The sequence below is a fragment of the Dendrobates tinctorius genome, unplaced genomic scaffold, assembly GCF_039654945.1.
Source record: "Dendrobates tinctorius isolate UK_male_01 unplaced genomic scaffold, ASM3965494v1 ptg000240l, whole genome shotgun sequence".
Taxonomy (NCBI): domain Eukaryota; kingdom Metazoa; phylum Chordata; class Amphibia; order Anura; family Dendrobatidae; genus Dendrobates; species Dendrobates tinctorius.
The window spans coordinates 476,259-502,412 of NW_027361907.1; the positions used below are offsets into that span (position 1 = coordinate 476,259).

The window sequence follows — 26,154 nt, forward strand, 5'->3', positions numbered from 1 at the left end:
AGAAGTATTATCTCTATTCCCCATCCACTGGTAGAATGCTGTGGGGTACATTAACATACTTATTAAGCACACATTGTTTGTTTTCTTGGCTGTGCAACGCCATTTACAACTACTTCCAGTCCTCCGAAGGTTAGGTGACCTATTTACATATTAGCAGAGCACACACAGTACCACCTCCTGCGTGCGGAACGCAAACAATAGCAGTTTCCTGTCTCTGGAATGCACGCTATCGTCTAGCTGTGTGGGGCACATGTTACCTTAGTCCCACCCCTTCCTTATTTAGACTCCAGTGTTCTCACACCTCGCAGTGATAGGATAAACAGTGGAAACTGTGTCTAAGCTGACGTCCAGCACCACTGACCACCTATGGTAAGAACTACTTTGATTATCATGCCCACACATTCACTATGTACCTAATTAGTCTTAGGCGTTTTTCTATGGGACTATAAGGTTAAGTGCACACGTTGCGGATTGTGCTGCGGATTTTTCCGCTCGGATTTTGCAAAATCTGCAGGTAAATCCGCAGGTCGGAACATCTGCGGATTACCCTGCGGTTTGACACCTGATCAAGGAGCAGGTGTAAAACCGCTACGGAATCCGCACAAAGAATTGACATGCTGCGGATTAGAAACCACAGCACATCCGCACGGAAAAATCCGCAGCATGTGCACAGCGTTTTTTGTTTTTCATAGATTTTAACCCCTTCACTACCAAGGGTGGTTTGCACGTTAACTCCCAGGCCAATTTTTACAATTCTGACCACTGTCCCTTTATGAGGTCATAACTCTGAAACGCTTCCATGATCCCGGTGATTCTGACATTATTTTCTTGTGACATATTGTACTTCATGTTAGCGGTAAAATTTCATTCAAATAACTTGCGTTTATTGTGAAAAAAATGGAAATTTGACAAAAAAATTTTAAATTTCGCAATTTTCCAACTTTGAATTTTTATGCCCTTAAATCACAGAGATACGGCACACAAAAACTTAATAAATAACATTTCCCACATGTTTACTTTACATCAGCACAATTTTGGAACCAAAATTTTATTTTGTTAGGAAGTTATAAGGGTTAAAAGTTGACCAGCGATTTCTCATTTTTGCAACACCATTTTATTTTTACAGACCACATCACATTTGAGCCACTTTGAGGGGTCTATATGATAGAAAATACCCAAAAGTGACACCATTCTAAAAACTGCACCCCTTAAGGTGCTCAAAACCACATTCAAGAAATTTATTAACCCTTCAGGTGCATCACAGGAATTTTTTTGAATATTTAAAAAAAATGATCATTTAACTTTTTTCACAAAAAAAATACTTCAGGCTCAATTTTTTTTATTTTACCAAGGATAACAGGATAAATTGGACCCCAAAAGTTGTTGTTCAATTTGTCCTGAGTATGCTGATACCTCACATGTGGGAGAAAACTACTGTATGGGCACACGTCAGGGCTCGGAAGGGAAGTAGTGATGTTTTGGAATGCAGATTTTGATGGAATGGTCTGCGGGTGTCATGTGCGTTTGGAGAGCCCCTGATGTACCTAAACTATTGAAACTCCCCACAAGTGACCCCATTTTGGAAACTAGACCCCCCACAGAACTTATCTAGATGTGTGGTGAGCACTTTGAACCCCCCCGTGCTTCACAGAAGTTTATAACGCTCGGGCATGAAAATAAAAAAATCATTTTTTTCCACAAAAATGATATTTTTGCCCCCAATTTTTTATTTTCCTAAGGGTAACAGGAGAAATTAGACCCCAAAAGTTGTTTTGCAATTTGTCCTGAGTAGGCTGATACCCCATATGTGGGGGTAAACCACTGTTTGGGCGCATGGCAGAGCTTGGAATGGAAGGAGCACCATTTGACTTTTTCAACGCAGAATTGGCTGGAATTGAGATCAGATGCCATGTTGCATTTGGAGACCCCCTGATGTGCCCAAACAGTGGAAACCCCCCAATTATAACGCCAACCCTAACCCCAACACACCCCTAACCCTAATCTCAGCCCTAGCCCTAACCCTAATGGGAAAATGGAAATAAATACATTTTTTTAATTTTATTATTTTCCCTAACTAAAGGGGTGATAACGGGGGGTTTGATTTACTATTTATAGCGGGTTTTTATGTTTCGCAGCTGTCACACATTAAAAGACGCTTTTTATTGTAAAAATAGTTTTTGCATCACCACATTTTGAGAGCTATAATTTTTCCATATTTTGACCCACCAAGTCATGTGAGGTCTTATTTTTTGCGGGACGAGGTGACGTTTTTATTGGTATCATTTTCGGCACGTGATATCTTTTGATCGCTTTTTATTCCGACGCAGAATGAACAAAGACCAGCGTTTCATAAATTTCTTTTGGGGGGGTGCGTTTACACCGTTCCGCCTGCGGTAAAATTGATAAAGTGCTTTTATTCTTTGGGTCAGTACGGTTACAGCAATACATCATTTAGGTTTTTTTTATGTTTTGGCGCTTTTATGCAATGAAAACAATTTTATATAAAAAATAATTATTTTTGCATCGCTTTATTCTGTGAGCTATAACTTTTTTATTCTTTTGCTGATGATGCTGTATGGTGGCTCGATTTTTGCAGGACAAGATGACATTTTCAGTGGTACCATGGATATTTATATGCGTCTTTTTGATCGCGCGTTATTGCACTTTTTGTTCGGCGGTATGATAATAAATCATTATTTTTTGCTTCGTTTTTTACTTTTATTTTTAAGGGGTTCTCTAAAGGGGTTAACTAATGGGACAGTTTTATAGGGCGGGTCGTTACGGATGCGGCGATACCAAATATGTGTACTTTTATTTTTTTTTTTTTATTTATTTCCAAAAAATGAATTTATTTGGGAATATTTATTTATTTTTTTTAAATTTATTTAGCGATTTTTTTAAAATTATTTTTACACATTTTTTTTTTTTAACTTTATTACATTGTCCCAGGGGGGACATAACTGTCATGTGACAGATCGCTGATCTGTCACATCACAGATAACTGTGACGGATCAGCGATCTGTCATAGGCACTGCACAAGGCTTCCGGCACTGAGGAAGCCAGCTCACTGCAGGCCCCCGAAGGTCCCCGTCGCCATCTTGGATCCGGGGACCTGCAGGGATGGAGCCCCCCCCCCGCAGCAGCGCTGCACATTGCGCTGCTGTGGGGAGCCCCCTCCCTGCCAATGCTTCTTTTTAACCCCCGGTACACCGCGATCGTGTTTGATCGCGGTGTGCAAGGGGTTAACGTGTTGGGGCGGTCCGTGACTGCCCCTGACACATTGTGCCGGGTGTCAGCTGTGATAATCAGCTGACACCCGGCCGCGATCAGTGGCGCTCACCACGTGGGCGCCGCTGATCGCTATGACGTAATATTCCGTCCATGGGAATTAGGTCCAGGGTCACATGGACGGAATATTGCATCCATTGTAGGAAAGGGGTTAATGGTACTGTACAACACAGCAGAATCCGCAGCGTGTGCACATACCCTAATAGCTTCTTGGTACCTTTATTTACAGCTTCACAGGGTGCTGACATACTGATATATGGAATCCACTATAGTGACAGGTAAACGTGCCTCCTGTTTCACAACTCTCTCTATACAGATATTTATATCTCATTTTACATTTTTTTACTATATCTATGTGTATATATATTTCCAACAGAAAATTCTATTACAAGCCTCGTTTTCAACATTGCAGGTATCTTTATTATATCACCCTATTCATCACTGATTCAACACCTCCTGTGGGGTTCTAATATTTATGATCTCTTTTCTCTTGGCCTCACAAAGGTTCTGCCATCAGCTACTCTGGACTGTCGTGAATTTACAGTATCCTACCATAATAGGAATCCATCAGTTCTTCAGGATTTTTTTTCCCTACATTAATACACAATATCCCATTACTATAGGGAGCTGGACAGCTCACCTATAATCTACTATAAACATGTATTTTGTTATACAGTACCTTATGTCTCTTTCTCTTGTGGATAACCCCATTTTTTTCCACACTGATATTGTTATATATTGCATTTCAATAGGGTCCTAAGCTTGACCTTCATACTACCACTACAATTTTAAACAGTCGGGTAGGTTCATTCTTTTTTTCTTGTTTTTTCCTTTTTTTTTCCAGTCTTCCCATCTGATTCTCCACATAATTAAATTCTTCATTGTACTCCTCTTGTAATGATTTTTCATCGTGTTAATGTATTTCAATTATCACGTTTGTGAAGTATATGATGCAATTTTTCGTATGTTTGGAATGGGACATATTGATTATATGCCTGTATTTATTTTGTTTTATGGTCGCAGACTGATGAAGGCCATGTAGGCCAAAATGTTTGCAGACTGCGCAAATAAAAATTATCTTCTACTTACGCCTTAAGTTGAGTGACAAGTTATTCTCTATTATGGGAAATGAGCTCAGTGACAGAAGGTAACCTCTATGATTTCACCTCTGGTCAGTGACGCTGCATTCCCAGCATCTCAGTCGCCAGTGGTTTTCAGCCGGGACAGTCGCATCTTGACACCGTCCAGGTTGAAAACTGTATATCCCCCAGATGTGGATCACAGCGTGGGACACAATGATGGACAGGTATGGTATATTGTTGCTTTTTTATTTTATTTTTATTACAGGAGATCGAGGGCTTTGCTTGTATTAGACGTGGTTGTAAGTATGGTTTAATTGAGATTAATAAAGGAGTCTGTGTCATTTTTTTCAAATAAAGGACTTTATTCTGGGTGTCTGTGTTTATTTACAATATGACTATAGGTTTAGTAATGGATGGGTGTCTTATAGACCTCACTATTACCAACTCCACAAATATTACCCCACGTGCCACCGCTACAAGGCAAGTGGGAAGAGCCGGGCAAAGCGCCAGAATTAGTGATATCATGTAAAGATATCACCCAATTGTGCATCCCATAAGGATTCTATTAGGACTTTTGATTCCCCCCAACCCTGCACCTTTGATGCATAAATACCTTTTTTATGGAAAAAAGTGTGTCCTGCATGTGAAGACTTCCGGGGCATAGACCGCGCTGAAAAATACTGGCACATATGCAGTACTGATTATATGCTTTGCCCACAGTAGGGCAAAGCATACTGTGCAAGCGCCAGAGGCCTTTTCAATGCACAAGCATGGAAAACTACGGCATCTGTGATATTCACAGATGAAGATCACGTTCAGCAAGCCGAGGGGGGGAGACGAATAAGCCCCGCCCATTTGACCGGACCGCGACAATTTCCATACATTTCCACCAAGATAAAAAAGGTATTTATGCATCAAAGGTGCGGGGTCGGGGGGACTCAAAAGTCCTAATAGAATCCTTATGGGATGCACAATTGAGTGATATCTTTACATGATATCACTAAAAATGGGTGACAGATTCCCTTTAACAGCCCCGACACGCGTTTCTCTTCATTTAGTACACCATACTTTCTCCAGGAGAGGTGTTCCAATGCTCCCAAGCAGGACCTTTTGTGTCCCTGGTAACCGGTCAGGTGTTAATTATTTTTTGTACTTTTCTAAAGCAAAAAACACTCCTTTGTTCCTCCTTTGCAAACATGTCCTACGTGTCCAGTTTTTTTCTCTTACTTTGCTCCTGCTGCTCCACGAGTATTTTTTTCCTTTAATCCGACATACAGGTAAAGAAATATGCACCTTTTTATTCAGTGTTAAGTTTTATGGTCTTTATCAAGGGGCTAATAATGCAGTGCAGCCTAAATACACCCCCCTCCTCAAAGAACCCTTTGCGCCATGCTCCCTTGGTAAAAAAGAAAAAAAGAAAAAAAAAAATCACTAAATAAAAAGGCCCATATCTGTAGAACTGTTGGCAGCATTAAAAAAATAGATTACTCGGTGGAGCAGCGGGAATAAAATTAAGAGCAAAAACTGGCCACTTTGAAAGTCCTCTATATTAAAGGGATTATCCCCTTTCAGATAATGTTCATCCCTGGCTGCAGTTTGTTAAAACAATCTGCACTATACTCTCTTTCCCCAGGTCCAATGGTGAGGCTCTGCCGCTACTCCCAATGTCCAGCATTGAACGGGCGGCAGACAACTAATGTGCTCAGCGGCACTAGCTGTACAGATGGAGCATCCCCTTCACGGCGCTGTGCCCCTGATTGGCTGCTGCACTTTTAACATGATGTCAGCGGTGCACCAAATGCCAAACATCAGGAGCAGAATCTCCCAGGTAGACCTGGGGAAGGTAAGCGCAGTGTGGTTTGTTATATTTTTAGCAAACTGGAGCTGGGGCAGGAACTGTCTGAAAGGGAGCAACGCCTTTAAATTTATGTTGCTAACATGATTACATTTTTTGCTCCTGTTTCACCAGATTTTTTTTGTTTTTTAGTTTACCATTCCTGCTTGCAACTAGTTCCTGACAAAGCAAAAAATACAGAAAATCAAGGTTTGTAAGAAATTCTTCCACCTTTTTAAGCTTTTCCAGAAATGTAATGTTACTGCTATTGCTCCTGCTTTATAGAGTTTAACAATTTCCAGAAAATTCCAAATACCATGCATTAGTTGATGTGAACACCAAACGACAATTGTTTTGGACCTTTTTAGTGAATTAAATTGTCTTTAACCCCTTAACCCCCAAGGGTGGTTTGCACGTTCATGACCTGGCCAATTTTTACAATTCTGACCACTGTCCCTTTATGAGGTAATAACGCTGAAATGCTTCCATGGATACCAGTGATTCTGACATTGTTTTCTCGTGACATATTGTACTTCATGTTAGTGGTAAAATTTCATTCAAATAACTTGCGTTTATTTGTGAAAAAAACGGAAATTTGGGGAAAATTTCGCAATTTTCCAAATTTGAATTTTTATGCCCTTAAATCACAGAGATATGGCACACAAAAATCTTAATAAGTAACATTTCACATATGTTTACTTTACATCAGCACAATTTTGGAACCAAAATTTTTTTTTGTTAGGAAGTTATAAGGGTTAAAAGTTGACCAGCGATTTCTCATTTTTACAACACCATTTTATTTTTACGACCCACATCACATTTGAAGTCACTTTGCGGGGTCTATATGTAGAAAATACCCAAAAGTGACACCATTCTAAAAACTGCACCCCTCAAGGTGCTCAAAACCACATTCAAGAAGTTTATTAACCCTTCAGGTGCTTCACAGGAATTTTTCGAATGTTTAAAAAAAATGAACATTTAACTTTTTTCCATAAAAAAATTACTTCAGGTCCAATTTTTTTTATTTTACCAAGGGTAACAGGAGAAATTGGACTGCAAAAGTTATTGTGCAATTTCTCCTGAGTACGCTGATACCTGATATGTGGGGGGAACCACTGTTTCGGTGCATGGCAGAGCTCAGAAGGGAAGGAGCGCCGTTTGACTTTTTCAATGCAAAATTGGCTGGAATTCAGATCGGACGCCATGTCACGTTTGGAGAGCCCCTGATGTGCCTAAACAGTGGAAACCCCCCACAAGTGACCCCATTTTGGAAACTAGACCCACCAAGGACCTTATCTAGATATGTGGTGAGAACTTTGAACCCCCAAGGGCTTCACAGAAGTTTATAACGTAGAGCCGTACAATTAAAAAAATCATATTTTTTCCAAAAAAAGATCTTTTCACCCCAATTTTTATTTTCCCAAGGGTAACAGGCCCCTAAAAGTTGTTGTGCAATTTGTCCTGAGTACGGTGATACCCCATATGTGGGTGTAAACGACTATTTGGGCGCATGGCAGAGCTCGGAAGGGAACCAGTGCCATATGACTTTTTTGGCTGGAATTGAGATCGGATGCCATGTAGCGTTTGGAAAGCCCCTGATGTGCCAAAACAGTAGAAACCCCCCACAAGTGACACCATTTTGGAAACAAGACCCCCCAAGGAACTTATCTAGATGTGTGGTGAGAATTTTGAACCTCCCAGGGCTTCACAGAAGTTTATAACGTACAGTCGTAAAATTAAAAAATCACATTTTTCCACAAAAATGATCTTTTCACCCCCAATTTTTATTTTCCCAAGGGTAACAATGCCTAAAAGTTATTGTGCAATTTGTCCTGAGTATGCTGATACCCCACATGTGAGGGTAAACTACTATTTGGGCGCATGGCAGAGCTCGGAAGGGAAGCAGCACCATTTGACTTTTTTGGCTGGAATTGAGATTAGATGCCATGCCGCGTTTGGAAAGCCCCTGATGTGCCTAAACAGTGGAAACCCACCACAAATGACACCATTTTGGAAAATAGACACCCCAGGGAACTTATCTAGATGTGTGGTGAGCACTTTGAACCCCCAACTGCTTCATAGAAGTTTATAACGCCCGGGTGTGAAAATAAAAAAATCATATTTTTTCCACAAACATGATCTTTTAGTCCCCAATTTTTGTTATTTTCCCAAGGGTAACAGGAGAAATTGGACCCCAAAACTTGTTGTCCAATTTGTCCTGAGTACACTGATACCCCATATGTGGGAGAAAACTACCGTATGGGCACACGTCGGGGCTCGGAAGGGAAGTAGTGACGTTTTGGAATGCAGACTTTGATGGAATGGTCTGCCGGTGTCATGTCGCGTTTGGAGAGCCTCTGATGTGCCTAAACTGTTTAAACTCCCCACAAGTGACCCCATTTTGGAAATTAGACCCCCCACGGAACTTATCTAGATGTGTGGTGAGCACTTTAAACCCCCAAGTGCTTCACAGAAGTTTATAACACCGGGGCGTGAAAATAAAAAAAATCATATTTTTTTCCACAAAAATGATGTTTTTGCCCCCAATTTTTTATTTTCCTAAGGGTAACAGGAGAAATTAGACCCCAAAAGTTGTTTTGCAATTTGTCCTGAGTAGGCTGATGCCCCATATGTGGGGGTAAAACACTGGACGCATAGCAGAGCTTGGAAGGGAAGGAGCACCGTTTGACTTTTTCAATGCAGAATTGGCTGGAATTGAGATCAGACGCCATGTTGCATTTGGAGAGCACCTGATGGGCCCAAACAGTGGAAACTCCCCAATTCTAACTCCAACCCTAACCCCAACACACCCCTAACCCTAATCTCAGCCCTAACCCTAACTCTAGCCCTAACCCTAGCCCTAACCCTAATGGGAAAGTGGAAATAAATACATTTTTTTAATTTTATCATTTTTCCCTAACTAATGGGGTGATAAAGGGGGGTTTGATTAACTATATATGGCGGGTTTTTATGTTTGGCAGCTGTCACATGCTAAAAGACGCTTTTTATTGTAAAAATAGTTTTTTCATCACCACATTTTGAGAGCTATAATTTTTCCATATTTTGACCCACCGAGTCATTTGAGGTCTTATTTTTTGTGGGACGAGTTGACGTTTTTATTTGTACCATTTTCGGGCACGTGACATTTTTTGATCGCTTCTTATTCTGATTTTTGTGACGCAGAATGAACAAAAACCAGCATTTCAAGAATTTCTTTTGGGGGGTGAGTTTACACCGTTCCGCGTGCCGTAAAATTGATAAAGTGGTTTTATTCTTCGGGTCAGTACGATTACAGCGATACCTCATTTATGTCTTTTTTATGTTTTGGTGCTTTTATGCTATAAAAGCAATTTTATATAAAAAATATTTATTTTTGCATCACTTTATTCTGCGAGCTATAACTTTTTTATTTTTTCACTGATGATGCTGTATGACAGCTCGTTTTTTGCGGGACAAGATGACGTTTTCAGCGGTACCATAGTTATTTATATCCGTCTTTTTGATCGCACGTTATTGCACTTTTTGTTCGGTGGTATGATAATAAAGCATTATTTTTTTGCTTTGTTTTTAATTTTTATTTTTTAAGGGGTTTGCTAAAGGGGTTAACTAATGGGACAGTTTTATAGGGCGTGTCGTTACAGACGCGGCGATACTAAATATGTGTACTTTTATTGTTTTGTTTTTTTTATTTCCAAAAAAATTAATTTATTAGGGAATATTTTTTTTAAATTTATTCAGCGATTTTTTTATAAATTATTTTTACACTTTTTTTTTTTTTTTTTTTTTTTACTTTATTACAATGTCCCAGGGGGGACATATCTGTCATGTAACAGATCGCTGATCTGTCACATCACAGATCGCTGTGACAGATCAGCAATCTGTCACAGGCAGTGCTGCAGGCTTCCTCATGTCCGTGACTGCCCCTGACACATAGTACCTGGTGTCAGCTGTGATAATCGCTGATCTGTCACATCACAGATCGCTGTGACAGATCAGCGATCTGTCACAGGCAGTGCTGCAGGCTTCCTCATGCCGGCGCTTTGCAGGCATGAGGAAGCCGCCTCCCTGCAGGCCCCCGAAGGTCCCCGCCGCCATTTTGGATCCAGGGTCTCAGGGAAGCACGGAGGAAGCCCCCTCCCTGCCGATGCTTCCCTAAACCCCTGGTACACTGCGATCGTGTTTGATCGTAGTGTGCCAGGGGTTAACGTGTCGGGAGCGGTCCATGACCACCCCTGACACATAGTGCCTGGTGTCAGCTGTGATAATCAGCTGACACCCGGCCGCTAATCGCTATGACGTACTATGCCGTCCATGGGCATAGGGGACCGGGTCCCATGGACGGGATAGTACGTCAGATGTCAGAAAGGGGTTAAAGGCTACTAACTCAATAATATTGACAGGTTTTCATTGATTTTCTTTATTGTCTGTCTGCTTATAAAATGTTACAATTTTTATCTTCATTAAAAATTTCCTACAATCTTTCTACTGCATGGTTTCTATAACCGTTAAACCTGATTCCTTAGGCTATGTGCACACATTCCGGATTTTCATGCGGATCCCCCCTCTCTCTTTCTCCCTGCATTTTCTGCCAAGAGGTGCGGATTCTCTGAAGAAAATTCCACAAGCTAATCTGCAATGTGTGCACATACCTTATAGGGGCACAAACCTCTTAATGAATAAGAGGCATCTTCTAAGTGGTGTGCACCTCCTTACACCTCAGCACAAATTTTACTCCAGTCAGAGACTAGAGTAGGATTTGTGGTGTAAGGTGAGCCACGGCTTGGCATGAGTTAGATGAACCATGGTGTCATGAGCCTATTCCGTCTATTTTGACAGAGCTAGGCAAAACTGGTGTGAAAACGCCAAAAGTGGCAACAAAGTTTTTGCACAAAATATACTATTTGCCTCCTGGAGCGCAGATTTTTTTAAAATAGTTTGTGAACGCCTTATACAGAGCCCCTAATTGCTAGAAGAGCAGAATCCCACCTCACCTGGCCCCATTTTTGAAAATATACCCATTTGGGAATTTATCTACAGGTGTAGTGATGATTTTGACTCCATAGGTATTTTCCAGAAACAAGCAGCAATGAATATTGCGGAGTGAAAATTGCAAACTGTCATTATAGTGACCAGTAATGCTGCAGTGATCAGTATGTTGTAATGACCAATATATTATGCCCAGTTCATGCTTCTGGAGACATGCACCCATAAGTTAGGCAGTCTCTCATTGCTTCAGAAAAGCCAAATATGTGGACGTTATATGTGGTTTAGGTAAGGTGTTGGGCTCGGAAGGGAAGGGGGCATTTAGATTTGGGAGCGCAGAATTTCCTGAATTTCTTTTGGCGGGTGAGGAGCCATTTCGTTTTTCCAGAGCCTTTGTACTACCAACAATGTTGAAGGCCCCTATATTTCCGTTAACAGATGACAGACCTGAGTGAGGACATGCTTTTTTTGTGGATGAATTTGAAGCTTTTATTGGGAACATTTTACATAACGTTTGGGATCACAGTTATACGGCGCTCTACGCTGAGCACTTACTTTGGGGTTTCCATCTAAATCTCTGAGTGACGTGACAGATGAAACCCACGAGGGATCCATTCACTATAATGAGGCAGCAGAGTTACTCTGGCCTCCATCTGGCCTCTGTTCAATGATGTCCTTCTTTTCAGAAGTGCACAAAACTGTGGCCCACTGCACTTTCATGCAATCTTAAAAAGATGGACACTGCCACACACCTCGTGTGTGCGCAAATTCGCCAGGACATATTCATGTCAATTGGACCCGAGTCACAGGGACATATGGATACATCGCTGGTTAGAAAGGGGTTAAAATACTTAGCGATTATTGTCTTCAGGCCCATGCACACATTGAGTATTTGGTGATTTTTTTACCCCAGTATTTGTAAGTCAAAACCAGGAGTGGGTGAAAAATACAGAAGTGGTGCAAATGTTTCTGTTATGCTTTTCCTCTAACCGTTTCGCTCCTGGTTTTGGCTTACAAATACTGGTGTAAAAAACTCACCAAACATTCAATGTGTGCACATGGCCTCCCTCAGACATCGCTACAGTCACATGAACTATGCTTGAAATTTTAATTCAGTACCTGACTGGAGTAAGATTTCTGGCATAGCACATGGAGGCACACGCCACTTGTCATTCAGATTCATGAGGAAGTGTGCACCTCTTCATGCATCAGGAGCATCTTACTTCAGCAAGCAAGACTAGTTGTACTTTTGAATGATGACATTCATTTTATCATGTGATGCACTTGAAAGTGGGAACAAAATTCCAAGCGTGTTGAAATTGCAAGTTTGTAAAAAATGTTGTCGCAATTTTATGAGACCTGTAACGCTCAATATTCAGGATCTGAGACTGGGTGAGGGCTTATTTTTTGTGCCCTGAGCTGATGATTTTACTGATATCATTTTGAGGTAGATAGATGTTTTGATCTCCTGTTATTGCATTTTATTGCAAAGTTGTAGTGGCTAAAGAAAGTAATTCTGGCATTTTGATTTTTTCTCATTATGGCATTGGATTAATTTATTTTATATTTTGCTAGATCGGACTTTTAGGATTACAGAGATCGGAAATATGTGTATTTTTAAACATTTTTCAATTTTTAATGGGGGAAAAGGTGGGGATTTGAACTGGTGTTTTTTATTTTTTTAATATTTTTTAAAACTTTTCTTTTAACTTTTCACTGTATTTAATAGTGCCTTTAGGGAAATTAAAACTGTGATTGTCTGATCGCTTGTGATACATATAGCAGTGCATCTGTGTAATTCACGATATCCTATGAACGATCACAATCTCATAAATGCTGTCTTTCACAGGACAATCGTAATGACAGGCACACGGATCATCAGGAGACCCTACGCTGTTATGGCAACCGATCAGCGCTCTGCGATCACGTCACAGGCGTGCTGATGGGTGGAATGACATGTCGCCCTGCTAGTGTGTGTTAACTGCCACTGTCAGAGATTGACAGTGACATTTAACAGGTTAACATTCGCTGGCAGACTGCTATTAAAGGCACATGATGGCACTGATTGAGTCAGCCATCATCTGCATGGAAAGATGTGGGCTCAGTCTGCAAGCCCGTATCAAAGGCAGGAACATGACCTTTGACATAACTCTGTGTGAAAGGTCGTAAAGAAGTTTAACATCTGGAGATATCTAATTTTTGCACTTTCATTTTTTCATCAACTTCTTTCGCGAACCATCTTTTATACACTGCTCAAAAAAATAAAGGGAACACTCAAATAACACATCCTAGATCTAAATGAATTAAATATTCTTATTGAATACTTTGTTCTGTACAAAGTTGAATGTGCTGTCAACATAGTCACACAAAAATCATCAATGGAAATCAAATTTTTGAACCAATGGAGGCCTGGATTTGGAGAGACCACCAAAATGAAAGTGGAAACAAGTCAAAATGAAAATCAAAACAAGACAAAATTAAAGTGGAAACAAGTCAAAATGATGCTCAGTATTTTGTGTGGCCTCCACGTGCCTGTATGACCTCCCTACAATGCCTGGACATGCTCCTGATGAGGTTGCAGATGTTCTCCTGAGGGATCTCCTTCCAGACCTGGACTAAAGCATCCGTCAACTCCTGGACAGTCTGTGGTGCAACGTGACATTGGTGGATGGAGCAAGACATGCTGTCCTAGATGTGCTCAATCGGATTCAGGTCTGGGGAACGGGCAGACCATTCCATAGCTTCAATGCCTTCATCTTGCAGGAACTGCTGACACACTCCAGCCACATGAGGTCTGACATTGTCCTGCATTAGGAGGAACCCAGGGCCAACCGCACCAGCATATGGTCTCACAAGGGGTCTGAGGATCTCATCTCGGTACCTAATGGCAGTCAGGCTATCTCTGGCGAGCATATGGAGGGCTGTGTGGCCCTCCAAAGAAATGCCACCCTACATCATTACTGACCCACTGCCAAACCGGTCATGCTGAAGGGCCTCAAGCTGAAGCTGACCTGAAGTGCACTTAGGTTATGCAGCAGGTCAATGATCCAAAGCACACCAGGAAATCCACCTCTGAATGGCTTAAGGAAAACAAAATTAAGACTTTTAAGTGGCCTAGTCAAAGTCCTGACCTTAATCAGATTGAAATGTTGTGGCATGACCTTAAAAAGGTGGTTCATGCTTGGAAATGTTCCAAAGTGGCTGAATTACAACAATTCTGCAAAGATGAGTGGCCAAAATTCCTCCAGAGCATTATAAAAGACTTATTAACAAGACCAAAATATTTCTCATGAGGATTGGGCTTAGATTCCTAAGGAAAGCTGCAAGAAGCTGGTGTCTGTCTATGTCTCATGCAGCAGGTCATAACAACCAAACCAAAGGGTGATCTACTAAGTGCTAAATAATTATGAGACTTCAGTGGTCATTAAAAGTGCCATATTGTGGTGAATTTTGAGAAAACTCTTATTACATAAGTTGCTGTTAGCAATAAACCAATAAAACAAGAACTATGTACAGTTGTGCTCCAACCAATGTCGGAGAAGGGATTTCTATGTCTCCTCGGGTATAGCTCAGGAGGAGCTTTTGCCAAGGTACCTAGGATTGGGAGAAATAAACGAGAGACACAGGTTGTTGCTTGTCTATCAAGTAAATCTCATTCTTTATTAAGGTGGGGACTTGATCTTTTATAGCAAACCAGAAGAGGAAATGAACAAATATGGACAATTCCGTTACATTGTGTAACAATTGACAAAAATGGAGGAAGTTACACAATAATTGGCAGGAATCATAGTTATATAACGATATGTCAACTATATCATGAGTTATAAGATATATTTAATTGGAGGTGACGAGAACACATGTGGGGTTTTTTGGCATTTCCCTTATGTTAATTTAACAATTCGTGGAACCATATCCTGTTAGTACATTTTGGCCAGATAGATATTTGGCCTGACATTTTTAGACATTATTCAAGGGAAGAAGAGGGGAATTTGGAACTGACCACTGGCAGAATTATCCAACCACGTAGACAGATGATAACAATTAAAATAGTGTCATGGGTTACCAGTTGTTTTTCAGTTATTTTTCTAGGCTTTAGAGAACTAATATTAACCATTTCTTTGACAAATCCCCTCTTTTTATTATTATCTGTCTACCTACCTCTATCTGCCCTTGCCTTTATCCGAAGCCTACAAGATAACCCCTACTTCACAAAATACACAGCTTGTCCTATGTATATCATGGGATACCAGTCCTGCTGTGTATCCATTCAGATTATACCTGTAAATCAGACCTCCTTTCCCTACTTCTCTTTTACTTATTTCCCTATCTCAGAGGAATACAGATTTTATTGAGGGGAGTTATGTCTGTTTTGTGTGTAGTAAATTCATAATTACTGTGATACATTGTAACATATATTTTGATATATTAGTATATATGTATTTTTATATCTTTATCTTTATTTATTAGTAAGTGTTAATCATTTAAAGTCCATAATGCATGTAAATCTTCATTGTTGTAGTTCTTTGTAAAGTTCTTGTCTTTGTTCAAACCAGTGGTTTTCCACAATGCATACAATCAGCCAGGTCCACTGAAGTTTGCTTGTTGCAGAATATACATTCACGCTGAACAGTGGTTATGAAGGTAGTCATCACTTGGGTTTGCTTGATCTCTGAATTGGTATCAATTTTAGCACTACGTTTACCTGGAAAACATTTACAATTAGAGCCAAGAATTTTCTTTATGAGTAAAACAAATATTCTTATCATTACTGCAATAACCAATATCACAAAAACTGCTTGAATTAGAAAATGAATTATTCCTGATATCCATCTGCCTATCCCTTTAAATAGATTCAAAGGATTTAACCATGCGAGCCATTCAGGGAAGGGCAGGTCCTCCAGGGAATTAACCTTCCATATTCCTTCCTTTTTCAGCCTAGCTTGTTCAATGTCATGAGTGACTCTCATCAGTCCGGATGGATCTATATAGTGGCAGCAGGCAGGTCCCACTACCTGACAGAATCCCCCTTGAGATGCCGTAAGATAGTCGAGCACCATAGAGTGTTGGTTAGTTATAACAATGAGCTGTCTCGTATAAGCAGATTCTACATTGATGGCGTCAAATAAATACTCAGTCACATTATCAAAAATATCACCCGATTCTTCTATCATCTGAGTATTTCTTAGAGTTCCGAACATAACTCCCAAAGGACCATCCCAGTTTTAAGATACCATGGGGTGTGCATTAAATGCTTGGGTGGCTGGGGAGAGGGTGCACTACGCTTTGCTATCATGTGACTAGGGACATTTTTATAAGGGAAATCATTCTCATTCCATACCCAGGTGGCTGGCTCTAACCTAGCCAGTGTACATGCACCTTCAGCTCCTTTAGGAATCCACCTATATGCATTGCTCCCACATTCTATGTTTATAAACTGAAATTCATTAAGAACAGCAATTGTCATTGAAACTAACCGGGTAGTGGCAGTGTAAAGACACCAAGAGTCGTCTAAATCTGTAGTGACTGCCCTATAATATCGTAATCACTGGCATTCTGGGTCAGTATTTATACTTATAGACATCTCAGCAGCTCCATCTCCATACTGACCTTCTCTGGTCTCTTCATCTACGTGAACTGCCTCTCTCTCTCTCTCAATGGAGTTACAAAATATTGCATAGTTTTTGCAGCAATTGGGGCATGTGAACAAATCCAACAATTGGATAGATTTCGGGCCTGGGCAATGTAATTATGGTACTGAACAAATTTATTAGCTCACTGTTTTGACACATCACTATCCCATGGTTCAAAGACATCATTATCTTTTTTTACATTGAATAGATACAATCACAGTGAGAAGCAAGAATGGATAGTACTTCCCAAATTCCATTCTCCTTTAGTTCTTGTGAAATTTCTTGCAGGGAGATGCGTGAATCCAGACAGACTTTCCTTCCAGCTTAACAGAGGTGGGCGTGATCAGCTGGACTTGATAGGGTCCCTCAAAGTGAGGATCTAGACTTTTCCTCAGGTGCTTTTGCGTCACCACCTAGTCTCCTGGCTTAAGGTCATGTGAGCCTGATAAGGAGGACGGATCTGGAAGGGAACTGAAAACACGCGTATGAATTTGCTGCAACACCTGTTGCAATGCACCCACATAGGCCGTCATATTTGAATGAGAGGCCTGCATCTGCTGGGGAAAGTACAATCCTGTCTTGGGAGGGCTCCCAAACAATACCTCATATGGACTCAAACTTGTCTTTTTGTTGGGAGTTACCCTAACAGTGTACAATGCAATGGGAAGACACTCAGTCCAGGGTTTACCTGTTTCTGCCATTGCTTTTTGAATGTTCAATTTCAGTGTACCGTTTAACCCTTCCACTGCTCTGAGGATGATAGGGAGTGTGAAATGATTGCTCCATCCCTAAGGCTTGGGTGATTCCTTGGTACACTTGTGACATGAAATGACTACCTCGGTCACTTTCAATCACCTCTGGCACTCCAAACCTGCATACAACTTCTGACATTAGTTTTTTAACCACAGTTCATGCATTTGCATAAGCACAGGGCCATGCCTCTGGCCAGTTGGAAAAAAAGATCCGCACATACCAGTGCACATTCATAGTTGCCTACTCTTGGAAGCTGAATAAAATCAATCTGCAGTCGCTGAAAAGGGTACAATGGCCTGGGGGTGTACTTTGGTGGCACCTTCACTGTTTTTCCCACATTATGGCATGCACAGATTACACATCCCTGTACGAATTTTGCAGCAGCATAATGGAACCCTGGTGCGACCCAACTTGCTTTTACCTGGCTTACCATTCCATCCTTGGATTGGTGTGTTAGTCCGTGGGAGAGGGAGCACACCATAGGGAACAATGCCCTGGGCAAGCAATACCTACCGTCCGCTCTCCACAATCCATCTTCTTCCTTCGCACCTGCGTGCCTTTGCCATTCTTCCTTTTCTGGTGCAGAGGCCTGTTCTTGCAGGCTCTGGAGTAATTGAAGATCCACCTCCCCCAACACCTGTACAGTGTATGTTCCTGCGGGAAGAGGGAACAAAGCAGCAGCCTTGGCTGCAATATCAGCTCGATTACCACCTTTGGCTTCCTTAGTGCGCTCTTTAGTGTGAGCTTGCACTTTCACTATAGCAACTTTTTTAAGCAGCTCCAATGCTCTGAGAAACTGAGCCACCAATTCTGCATTTTTAATGGGCTTACCAGAGGAACCAACAAACTTTCTGCTCTTCCATATGGGACCATAATCATGGCAGATGCCAAATGCGTGGCACTATCAGTAAATGCTCCTCCATTGTACATGCCTCAGCGAGTGCTTTCAATTCAGCCTCCCCGAGCAGACATCCCAGAAGGTAAAGCTTTACTTTGTACCACCTTATGTTGATCAACCACTGAATAACCTGTATAAGGTACTTCATCTTGGTAAATCCTGTGACACATCTACATAAAACTCTGGATCTACATTAGGGATTGGTGTCTCTTGCACATTGGCAAGTAGCCATGTTAAAAATACAGTATACCCTTAGCATGTCCCCCATTAATGACAGTACAAATGGAAGGGGAGGTGATAATTTGGGATTCCTAGAGCCGAGGCTGAGAGAATGGCCTCCTTCAAGTTCTTGAACCCCTCTTTTGCTTCCTTCTGTCCCCCTGTTCCCCTGTGATGTATACCTGCCGCCTGCACAACAGTTTTCACAGCATTATTAAATGCATCCGGAGGTATATTCACCATAACAGGAGTTGCCTTCTGCTGCTTCTTTACTTTCCTATTGGTAATCTGGTCCTCTATCCCCTAAACATGGGAAGGGATAGTATATACATTCTGACCGTACTCTCATTACTTCTGTTCTCAGATCTTCCTTCAATCCTATCAGTAACATATTTTTATAAATCTAGCTTCTCTGAGGTTTTTCAAGTCATAGTTATGAGGTGTAAGGGTTGTCTGCAAGTGTAAAATGTTTCCTCATTTCTCCCCTCCGTAGGAATTGCTTGGGGCTGTTCCTTACCGGAGTGGAGAAAATGTCTGTGAACCCCTGTGGCAACCCAAGGGTAATAAGTATAGAGGAGAAGCATCATATACAAGTCAGCTAGTTTGCATCTGCAGAGACATGGGGATCAGTCCTCCCCCTGTGTTTGGCACCTATGGGACCCCTGGCTGATGGTATATCACCAGGGTCTACCAGAGATGGGGTGGAGATGATGCTACACGAACCAGGCAAGTATAGAATTATACAGATGTTAAGGCTGCAGACACAGAAGAAATCTCCTGTCAGCACATAACTTCGCTCTTTGGGCTGCTTAAGGGGGGGCCGGTCTCATCCCCTGCTACTACAGGAGTGGAGGGAGATGTGGAAACACAGACTGATCTTGTGAAGAGGGAGCAGCCTGTGTGTGGAGACACTGCAGATTGCCTGACATACATTCTCTCATTCTAACTTCATCACGCTTAGTATTAACTTCATCATTCATCATAACTTCTTAGTAATAACTTCATCATTCTTAGCATTAAAACAGACCATATCATTCAGAAGTTCTGATCCACGCTGTAACTTGCACACCATAATCGCATTTTCGAATCCATACAGCATGCTCCTTAGTTAAACACTTATCGTATCTCTCAGCATCCAAACATCCATTCCTTGGCACTTCTGCCTTTTCAAGAATTGTCAGCGGTATTGTTAACTGCTTTATAATCCTGCCCAAGATGCACCAGGTCCATTATCTTATATCTCGGATCCGTAGTCTATCCTGACCTGGTGTGCCTAGCACCCATAACAGCTGTCAAGGGTAGCGACCCCTGTCTTCAGCCCTGTTATGTAATAGCGGGATCCCACTGGTCTAACTACAATAGCCAGCAATCCTACTATCAAAGCAATAACCTGAACCGCAACTCTGTTCTATCCTGATGCTGATACACACTCTCCCAAACAATTAGACAGATTACTGTCAACAACACAGTTCCAAACACAAGCGCTATATACTCCTCATACATCTGGAACTGAGCCCTTACTAGACTCTGAATATGCAAGGTCTCTTCCTGAATCCGCTCTGGGTTCAATAAGACAATATCCGTGTGTGATATTATCTTGCCACCTTGGCATATACCATCTAGAGTCCAATACATCTACCCAGCTTTTAAACAATGCATATGACAAGAATATACTTCTGCACCTATACTGGTGAACTGAACACAGACCCTTTTCACACAGCATACGGTACACACATGGTAGGCATCTGTCTGACATTTCAATCACATCCATACACGCAGTACTTCTGTACTTTCTTGTTCCCCGCATCTTATCAAAAATGCTCTAGTGCCAGTGAACAAAAACGTAAATCACATCTATTTGTAGAAACTCTTGCTTGGTTCACTATATCCTCTAATTAACGTCCTATCTGAGTACCGGGTTACATACAAAAAACATTTACATTTATATTCACATAGATTTTCTTCACGTGATTTTCACTCTTCACTACAAACTCCCACCTGGGACCTTCCTATAAGTTTTTTTTTTTTCCCCAAGTAGCAACTAACTGGAGAGTTTTATCTTACTCACTGCTTTGAGTAATGAAAAGGCTATTTATACACTGAGCAGCACACATCATTTAGTCTCCATACATCAACAGCGCAGCTTAGTACCCCACAACACAGATTGAGCAATATCAGGACCGTAGTATAATCAGAACAGTTCTGCACAGCATTATCAGTACTACTTATCAATTAACATCTGACAAGGGATCAACAAACGAAGAATAAAAGTTAGAACAAACATAAACCAAGTATAGCAAAGCAGGATCAAGACAATTTGATTGCAATATTTTCAATATTAACAAACTTTGACATCATTACAAACAGAAAGACAGGAACCTTTGTTATAGATACAGACAAAACAAATGGAAAATCATTGCACTTCATCCTGAAACAAAACAATTGTTAACAGTATTTAAACAAACAGACAATCAAGAAAGAGATAACAAATAATATATATACCTTTTTTACCCGAGGGCTTTTCCCGTTAGAAATCCCCACAGACAGACTCCAGATAGCCTCTTTTCCCGGAGAGAAAACTGTGTGAGTAGCAAATCTACTCACTTACCCGGGATCTGGTTTTCTGTTCAGGATAGAGGCGGTCAATTGTTCAGTCTGAGATGAAAGTCGAAGGGGAATATTATATCTCGCTGGGGCCTCCAAGTTGTCGGAGAAGGGATTTCTATGTCTCCTCGGGTATAGCTCAGTAGGAGCTTTTGCCTAGGTACCTATGATTGGGAGAAATAAAACGAGAGACACAGGTTTCTTGTCTATCAAATAAATCTCATCCTTTATAAAGGTGGGGGCTTGATCTTTTATAGAAAACCAGAAGAGGAAATGAACAAATATGGACAATTCCGTAACATTGTGTAACAATTGACAAAAATGGAGGAGAGCTTACACAATAATTGGCAAGAATCATAGTTATATAACGATATGTCAACTATATCATGAGTTATAAGATATATTTAATTGGAGGTGACGAGAACACATGTGGTGGTTTTTGGCATTTCCCTTATGTCAATTTAACAATTCGTGGAACCATATCCTGTTAGTACATTTTGGCCAGATAGATATTTAGCCTTGACATTTTTAGACATTATTCAAGGGAAGAAGAGGGGAATTTGGAACTGACCACTGGCAGAATTATCCAACCACATAGACGGATGATAACAATTAAAATAGTGTCATGGGTTACCAGTTGTTTTTCAGTTATTTTTCTAGGCTTTAGAGAACTAAGGTTAACCATTTCTTTGAAATAACCATGAATGGAGAAAAAGTTTTGGTGTTATCATTCATATTCTCTACAAAAAGGCCAAGAAAGCAAAAATTCTGCCAGGGTATGTAAACTTTTGAACACAGCTGTAACTAGTTCTTATTTTATTGGTTTATTGCTAACAGCAGAAAGTTTGCACATTTTATAATGGGAGTTGAATAATTCTAATTGCAAAAGTAGAACCTGCCTCTAGCTTGCCATCTAGTTATATTTCTTTCAGATGTTATTTAGAAGCGTTCATAAAATTTCGACGCAAATACTTCAAGCAATAATATTTGCTTTTGCAATTTATCATTGACAACTTTAGTTAAATAAAGCCAGAAACTGAATGGCTTGGAAAAACTACGTTGCAAGGTTATTACTTCGAGTTTAATTTATGTCCATTAAATAAAATATGTGCACTAATAAATTCAATTAAGCATGTGTAGGATACATTAAATTGAATTATTCTATTGGAGTGCTTTATTGGATTACCACTTATGCTGCATTATGACAAATGTTCGTGTATGCCTGTTTTTATGTTTTGTGGTTAATTTATGGATACTGAAATTAAGTAGCAACCAATGCATGTTCCGTTCACCCTATTACTTTCTGTATGACACAGGGACATCTGTAAAACAGCAAATGCGAAGGGCAAATCTGTATGCAAACACAGATTACTATTGGCTATTTTATGTCACTTGGTGCTGTCTGTCTGAATTTTAAGACTTAAAACCGCAGAACTTATTGGAAAATAAAAAGGTAAACACTTGTATTAAGTGATTGATCATACAAAGCCAAGGCCTTAAGCATTGCACCAGGGGCGGACACAAGCAGAAATGGGCCCCTGTGCAGGAAATACGTCGGGGGCCCCTTATGTATGTACACTGTGTATAAAATACATATAATCACATATGTGTATACACAGCAGAAAATACACACACACTAGCCCTATATACACAGCAGTATTCACACACACTAACCCTATATACACAGCAGTATACACACACTAACATTATATACACACAAACACACACTAGACAGATCAACAAACATCACATGGAACGTGCACCTACAGTGAGTGCAGTTGCAGGGAGCTGGTCTGTCCCAGAGGAATACAGGAAATGAGCAGGGGAGACAGGGAGCCTGTCTAGACTGTCAGCGCTCAGCCATACAGACTTTTATTCCCAGCTGGCCGGCCCTTCTACCTAGACTAGCGATTCCTCCTCACCCCACCCCCCCTATTATCATGTGTATCCCAGTCCTGCAGATCACTGAGAGACGCTGGGAAGAGTGCACACGCGCACAGCCAAGGCCGAATTTGGCCTTCATGCTGCCCTAGGCACTTTTCGTGGTCATGCCCCTTACTGACATCACACACTGAGTCTGTGCACACAACTTGGGAAGCCAAGAGCAGACAGGTAGCAGGCATCATAGCGAGCCTGCAGCCACATTGTGTGCACCCACACTGACACTTTGAGCACACTGCTGCACTCATCCAGTGGTTTCACACTTGCGTTTTTTTTTCAAATCAGGCAAAATCAAGTTTTTCAGCCAAATTCTGAATCCAGTTATTGCCCATTCACTTTAATGGTGTCAGGTAGAATCCAGTTACTCCAGGTTGCTTTCTGACACCATTAAAGTGAATGGACAAAAAAATGGATCCTGAAATGATCAGGATTTGGCTGAAAAATCTGATTTTGCCTGAGTGTCAAGTGTGAAACCAGCCTCAGTGAGTATGTGATTTTAGACAGCACTCAGTTTTTACTAATGGAGTGCTGACAATAAAGACAAACTTTAGTATACAAATACGAGAGTGCTGCAAAACACCCTCATTTGCATATTAAAGTAGTTTTTTACTTTATAGCGCCAATAAAAACTATTCTATAGGAATATGCCCCCTAATCCCCATTCTAAAGCATCAGACTCACCCAAATCCCGAGCCTGCATAGCACCAGACTCCCATGTTCACCAGTAAATAGCAGCACCGGCCTCCCCTGTTCTCCAGTACACAGCAGCACTGGTCTCCCCTGTTCTCCAGTATACAGCAGCACCGGCCTCCCCTGCTCTCCAGTATACAGCAGCACCGGCCTCCCCTGCTCTCATGTATATAGCAACACTGGTCTCCCCTGTTCTCCAGTATACAGCAGCACCGGCCTCCCCTGCTCTCCATTATATAGCAGCACCGGCCTCCCCTGCTCTCCATTATATAGCAGCACCGGCCTCCCCTGTTCCCCAATATATATAGCAGCATCGGCCTCCTCTGTTCCCCAATATATAGCAGCACCGGCCTTACCTGTTCCCCAGTATATAGCAGCACCGGCCTTACCTGTTCCCCAGTATATAGCAGCACTGGCCTCCCCTGTTCCCCAGTATATAGCAGCACTGGCCTCCCCTGTTCCCCAGTATATAGCAGCGCCGGCCTCCCGTGTCACCAGTATATAGCAGCGCCGGCCTCCCCTGTTCCCCAGTATATAGCAGCACCGGCCTCCCCTGTTACCCAGTATACAGCACCGGCCTCCCCTGTTCCCAAGTATGCAGCACCGGCCTCCCCTATTCCCCAGTATATAGCACTGCCTCCCCTGTTCCCCAGTATACAGCACCGCCCTCCCCTGTTCCCCAGTACACAGCACCGCCCTCCCCTGTTCCCCAGTACACAGCACAGCCTCCCCTGTTCCCCAGTACACAGCACAGCCTCCCCTGTTCCCCAGTATACAGCACCGGCCACCCCCTGTTCCCCAGTATACAGCACCGGCCACCCCCTGTTCCCCAGTATACAGAACAGCCTCCCCTGTTCCCCAGTATATAGCAGCACAGCCTCCCCCTTTCACCAGTATATAGCAGCACAGTCTTCTGTCAACAGCCTCCCCACCATCTTCAGCTCTATGAGCACTCACCTGCTCCTGTGTCCTCCTCCCATGTCATCTTCCTCCACCTCCTCTGCTGTGATGTCTGCAGTGAGAGTCTGAGATGAATCTCATCCTCCTCACATGCACACAGATGCTGCAGCACCTCGGATGCAAGGAGCTCTCTGACCATGGAAGTTGCGGAGCCACTTCCTGGGTCAGTCAGCTCCCTCCCCCTTCCTCTCTCCTCTTGCGTCTGCTGCCCCTCACCCCACACTACGGCACCAGTGACAGCCGGACAGCAGCATGTGGTAACAGGTGAGGAAGGGGCCCGTTTAACTGCCACATCACATGCGTGCAGCAGAGCAGGCCCATCTGCTGCTCCTGTTAGCTAGGGAACAAACTGAGCAAAGCTCCAAAAAGGCGACTATAAGTCCAAAGTAAAATCAATAATTTTAATTATTAAGACAAATCCAGATACAAGTGGGGGGAAGTGGACAATAATAAATATCTCAGCCGACAGCGCTGGCGCTACAGTCTACTCAGCAGCAAAATATTAGGACAATACCACAAAATTAGTCCAAATAAATAAATAATATAAAAAATTTTTAATATTTGCGCTCAGAGATAGACCTGGATGAGTGATATACACCCCCTTACACAGAGAAATGGAAAACTGAGTTCCAGAACTAGCAGAAAGGCATTTGGAGTCAGGCACCGCCCACTTGACACTTTACCATAAAGTTCAAATGGAAGAATAAAGGGGTATAGTCAGGGTTATATACATGCACAGCATATAAGGAATTCACCGTAGGGCCAAATAAAGGAAGCTGTACACAGGAAAAGAGATTACCTTAAAATAAGCCGCTTTGTGATGAAGTGTTTAGCAGCCCAGGTCCTGTAGATAAGAGGTTCTGGCGTGGAAGTAGCAATGATTAAGATAAGATCCAAGGATATAGTCACCAAATGAAGAAATGAAAAACTGATGCTTGAAGTACTGGACGCTGTCCCGGCCGGAGACAAGCGTCCTATCTGCAGTGCGCCCGCCTAGACTGAGGGCGGTAGCGTCGCACGCAGGGTATAGCTAGTAAGGTCCGCAGGACCTAGCGTGACGTCACGGTCACGTGATAACTCACGTGACTAGCTATGGAAGTGGACAATAATGTGCAAAAACCGCACACCGCATGGATAACAAAGGGTTACTGTACAATCAGAACCTATGCAACAAGAAATACATGCATAAAATTGCTAAATTATCGCAAAGTGCATATAGTGCATGGCAATGTATGGCAAATAAGAGTGCACCGCCAAAAAAATTTCTTATTC

At 41.8% G+C, this 26,154-nt stretch overlaps 1 protein-coding gene and 1 long non-coding RNA gene across 2 annotated transcripts in view; one reads left to right on the plus strand and one right to left on the minus strand.

Moving 5' to 3' along the window:
* The window catches only part of TNFSF13B (TNF superfamily member 13b), a 166,237-nt gene that overhangs the window by 46,542 nt on the left and 93,541 nt on the right, over window positions 1-26,154 (plus strand). The window contains 1 exon segment of the mRNA XM_073556814.1: window positions 6,358-6,414. Coding sequence (XP_073412915.1) covers window positions 6,358-6,414 — 57 coding nt within the window.
* Window positions 14,815-25,212, minus strand: LOC141060537 (uncharacterized). Its single transcript, XR_012222717.1, has 3 exons — window positions 24,880-25,212; window positions 21,190-21,455; window positions 14,815-17,288 (listed from the first exon to the last, which is right to left on the minus strand). It is a non-coding gene; the product is annotated as an uncharacterized lncRNA (long non-coding RNA).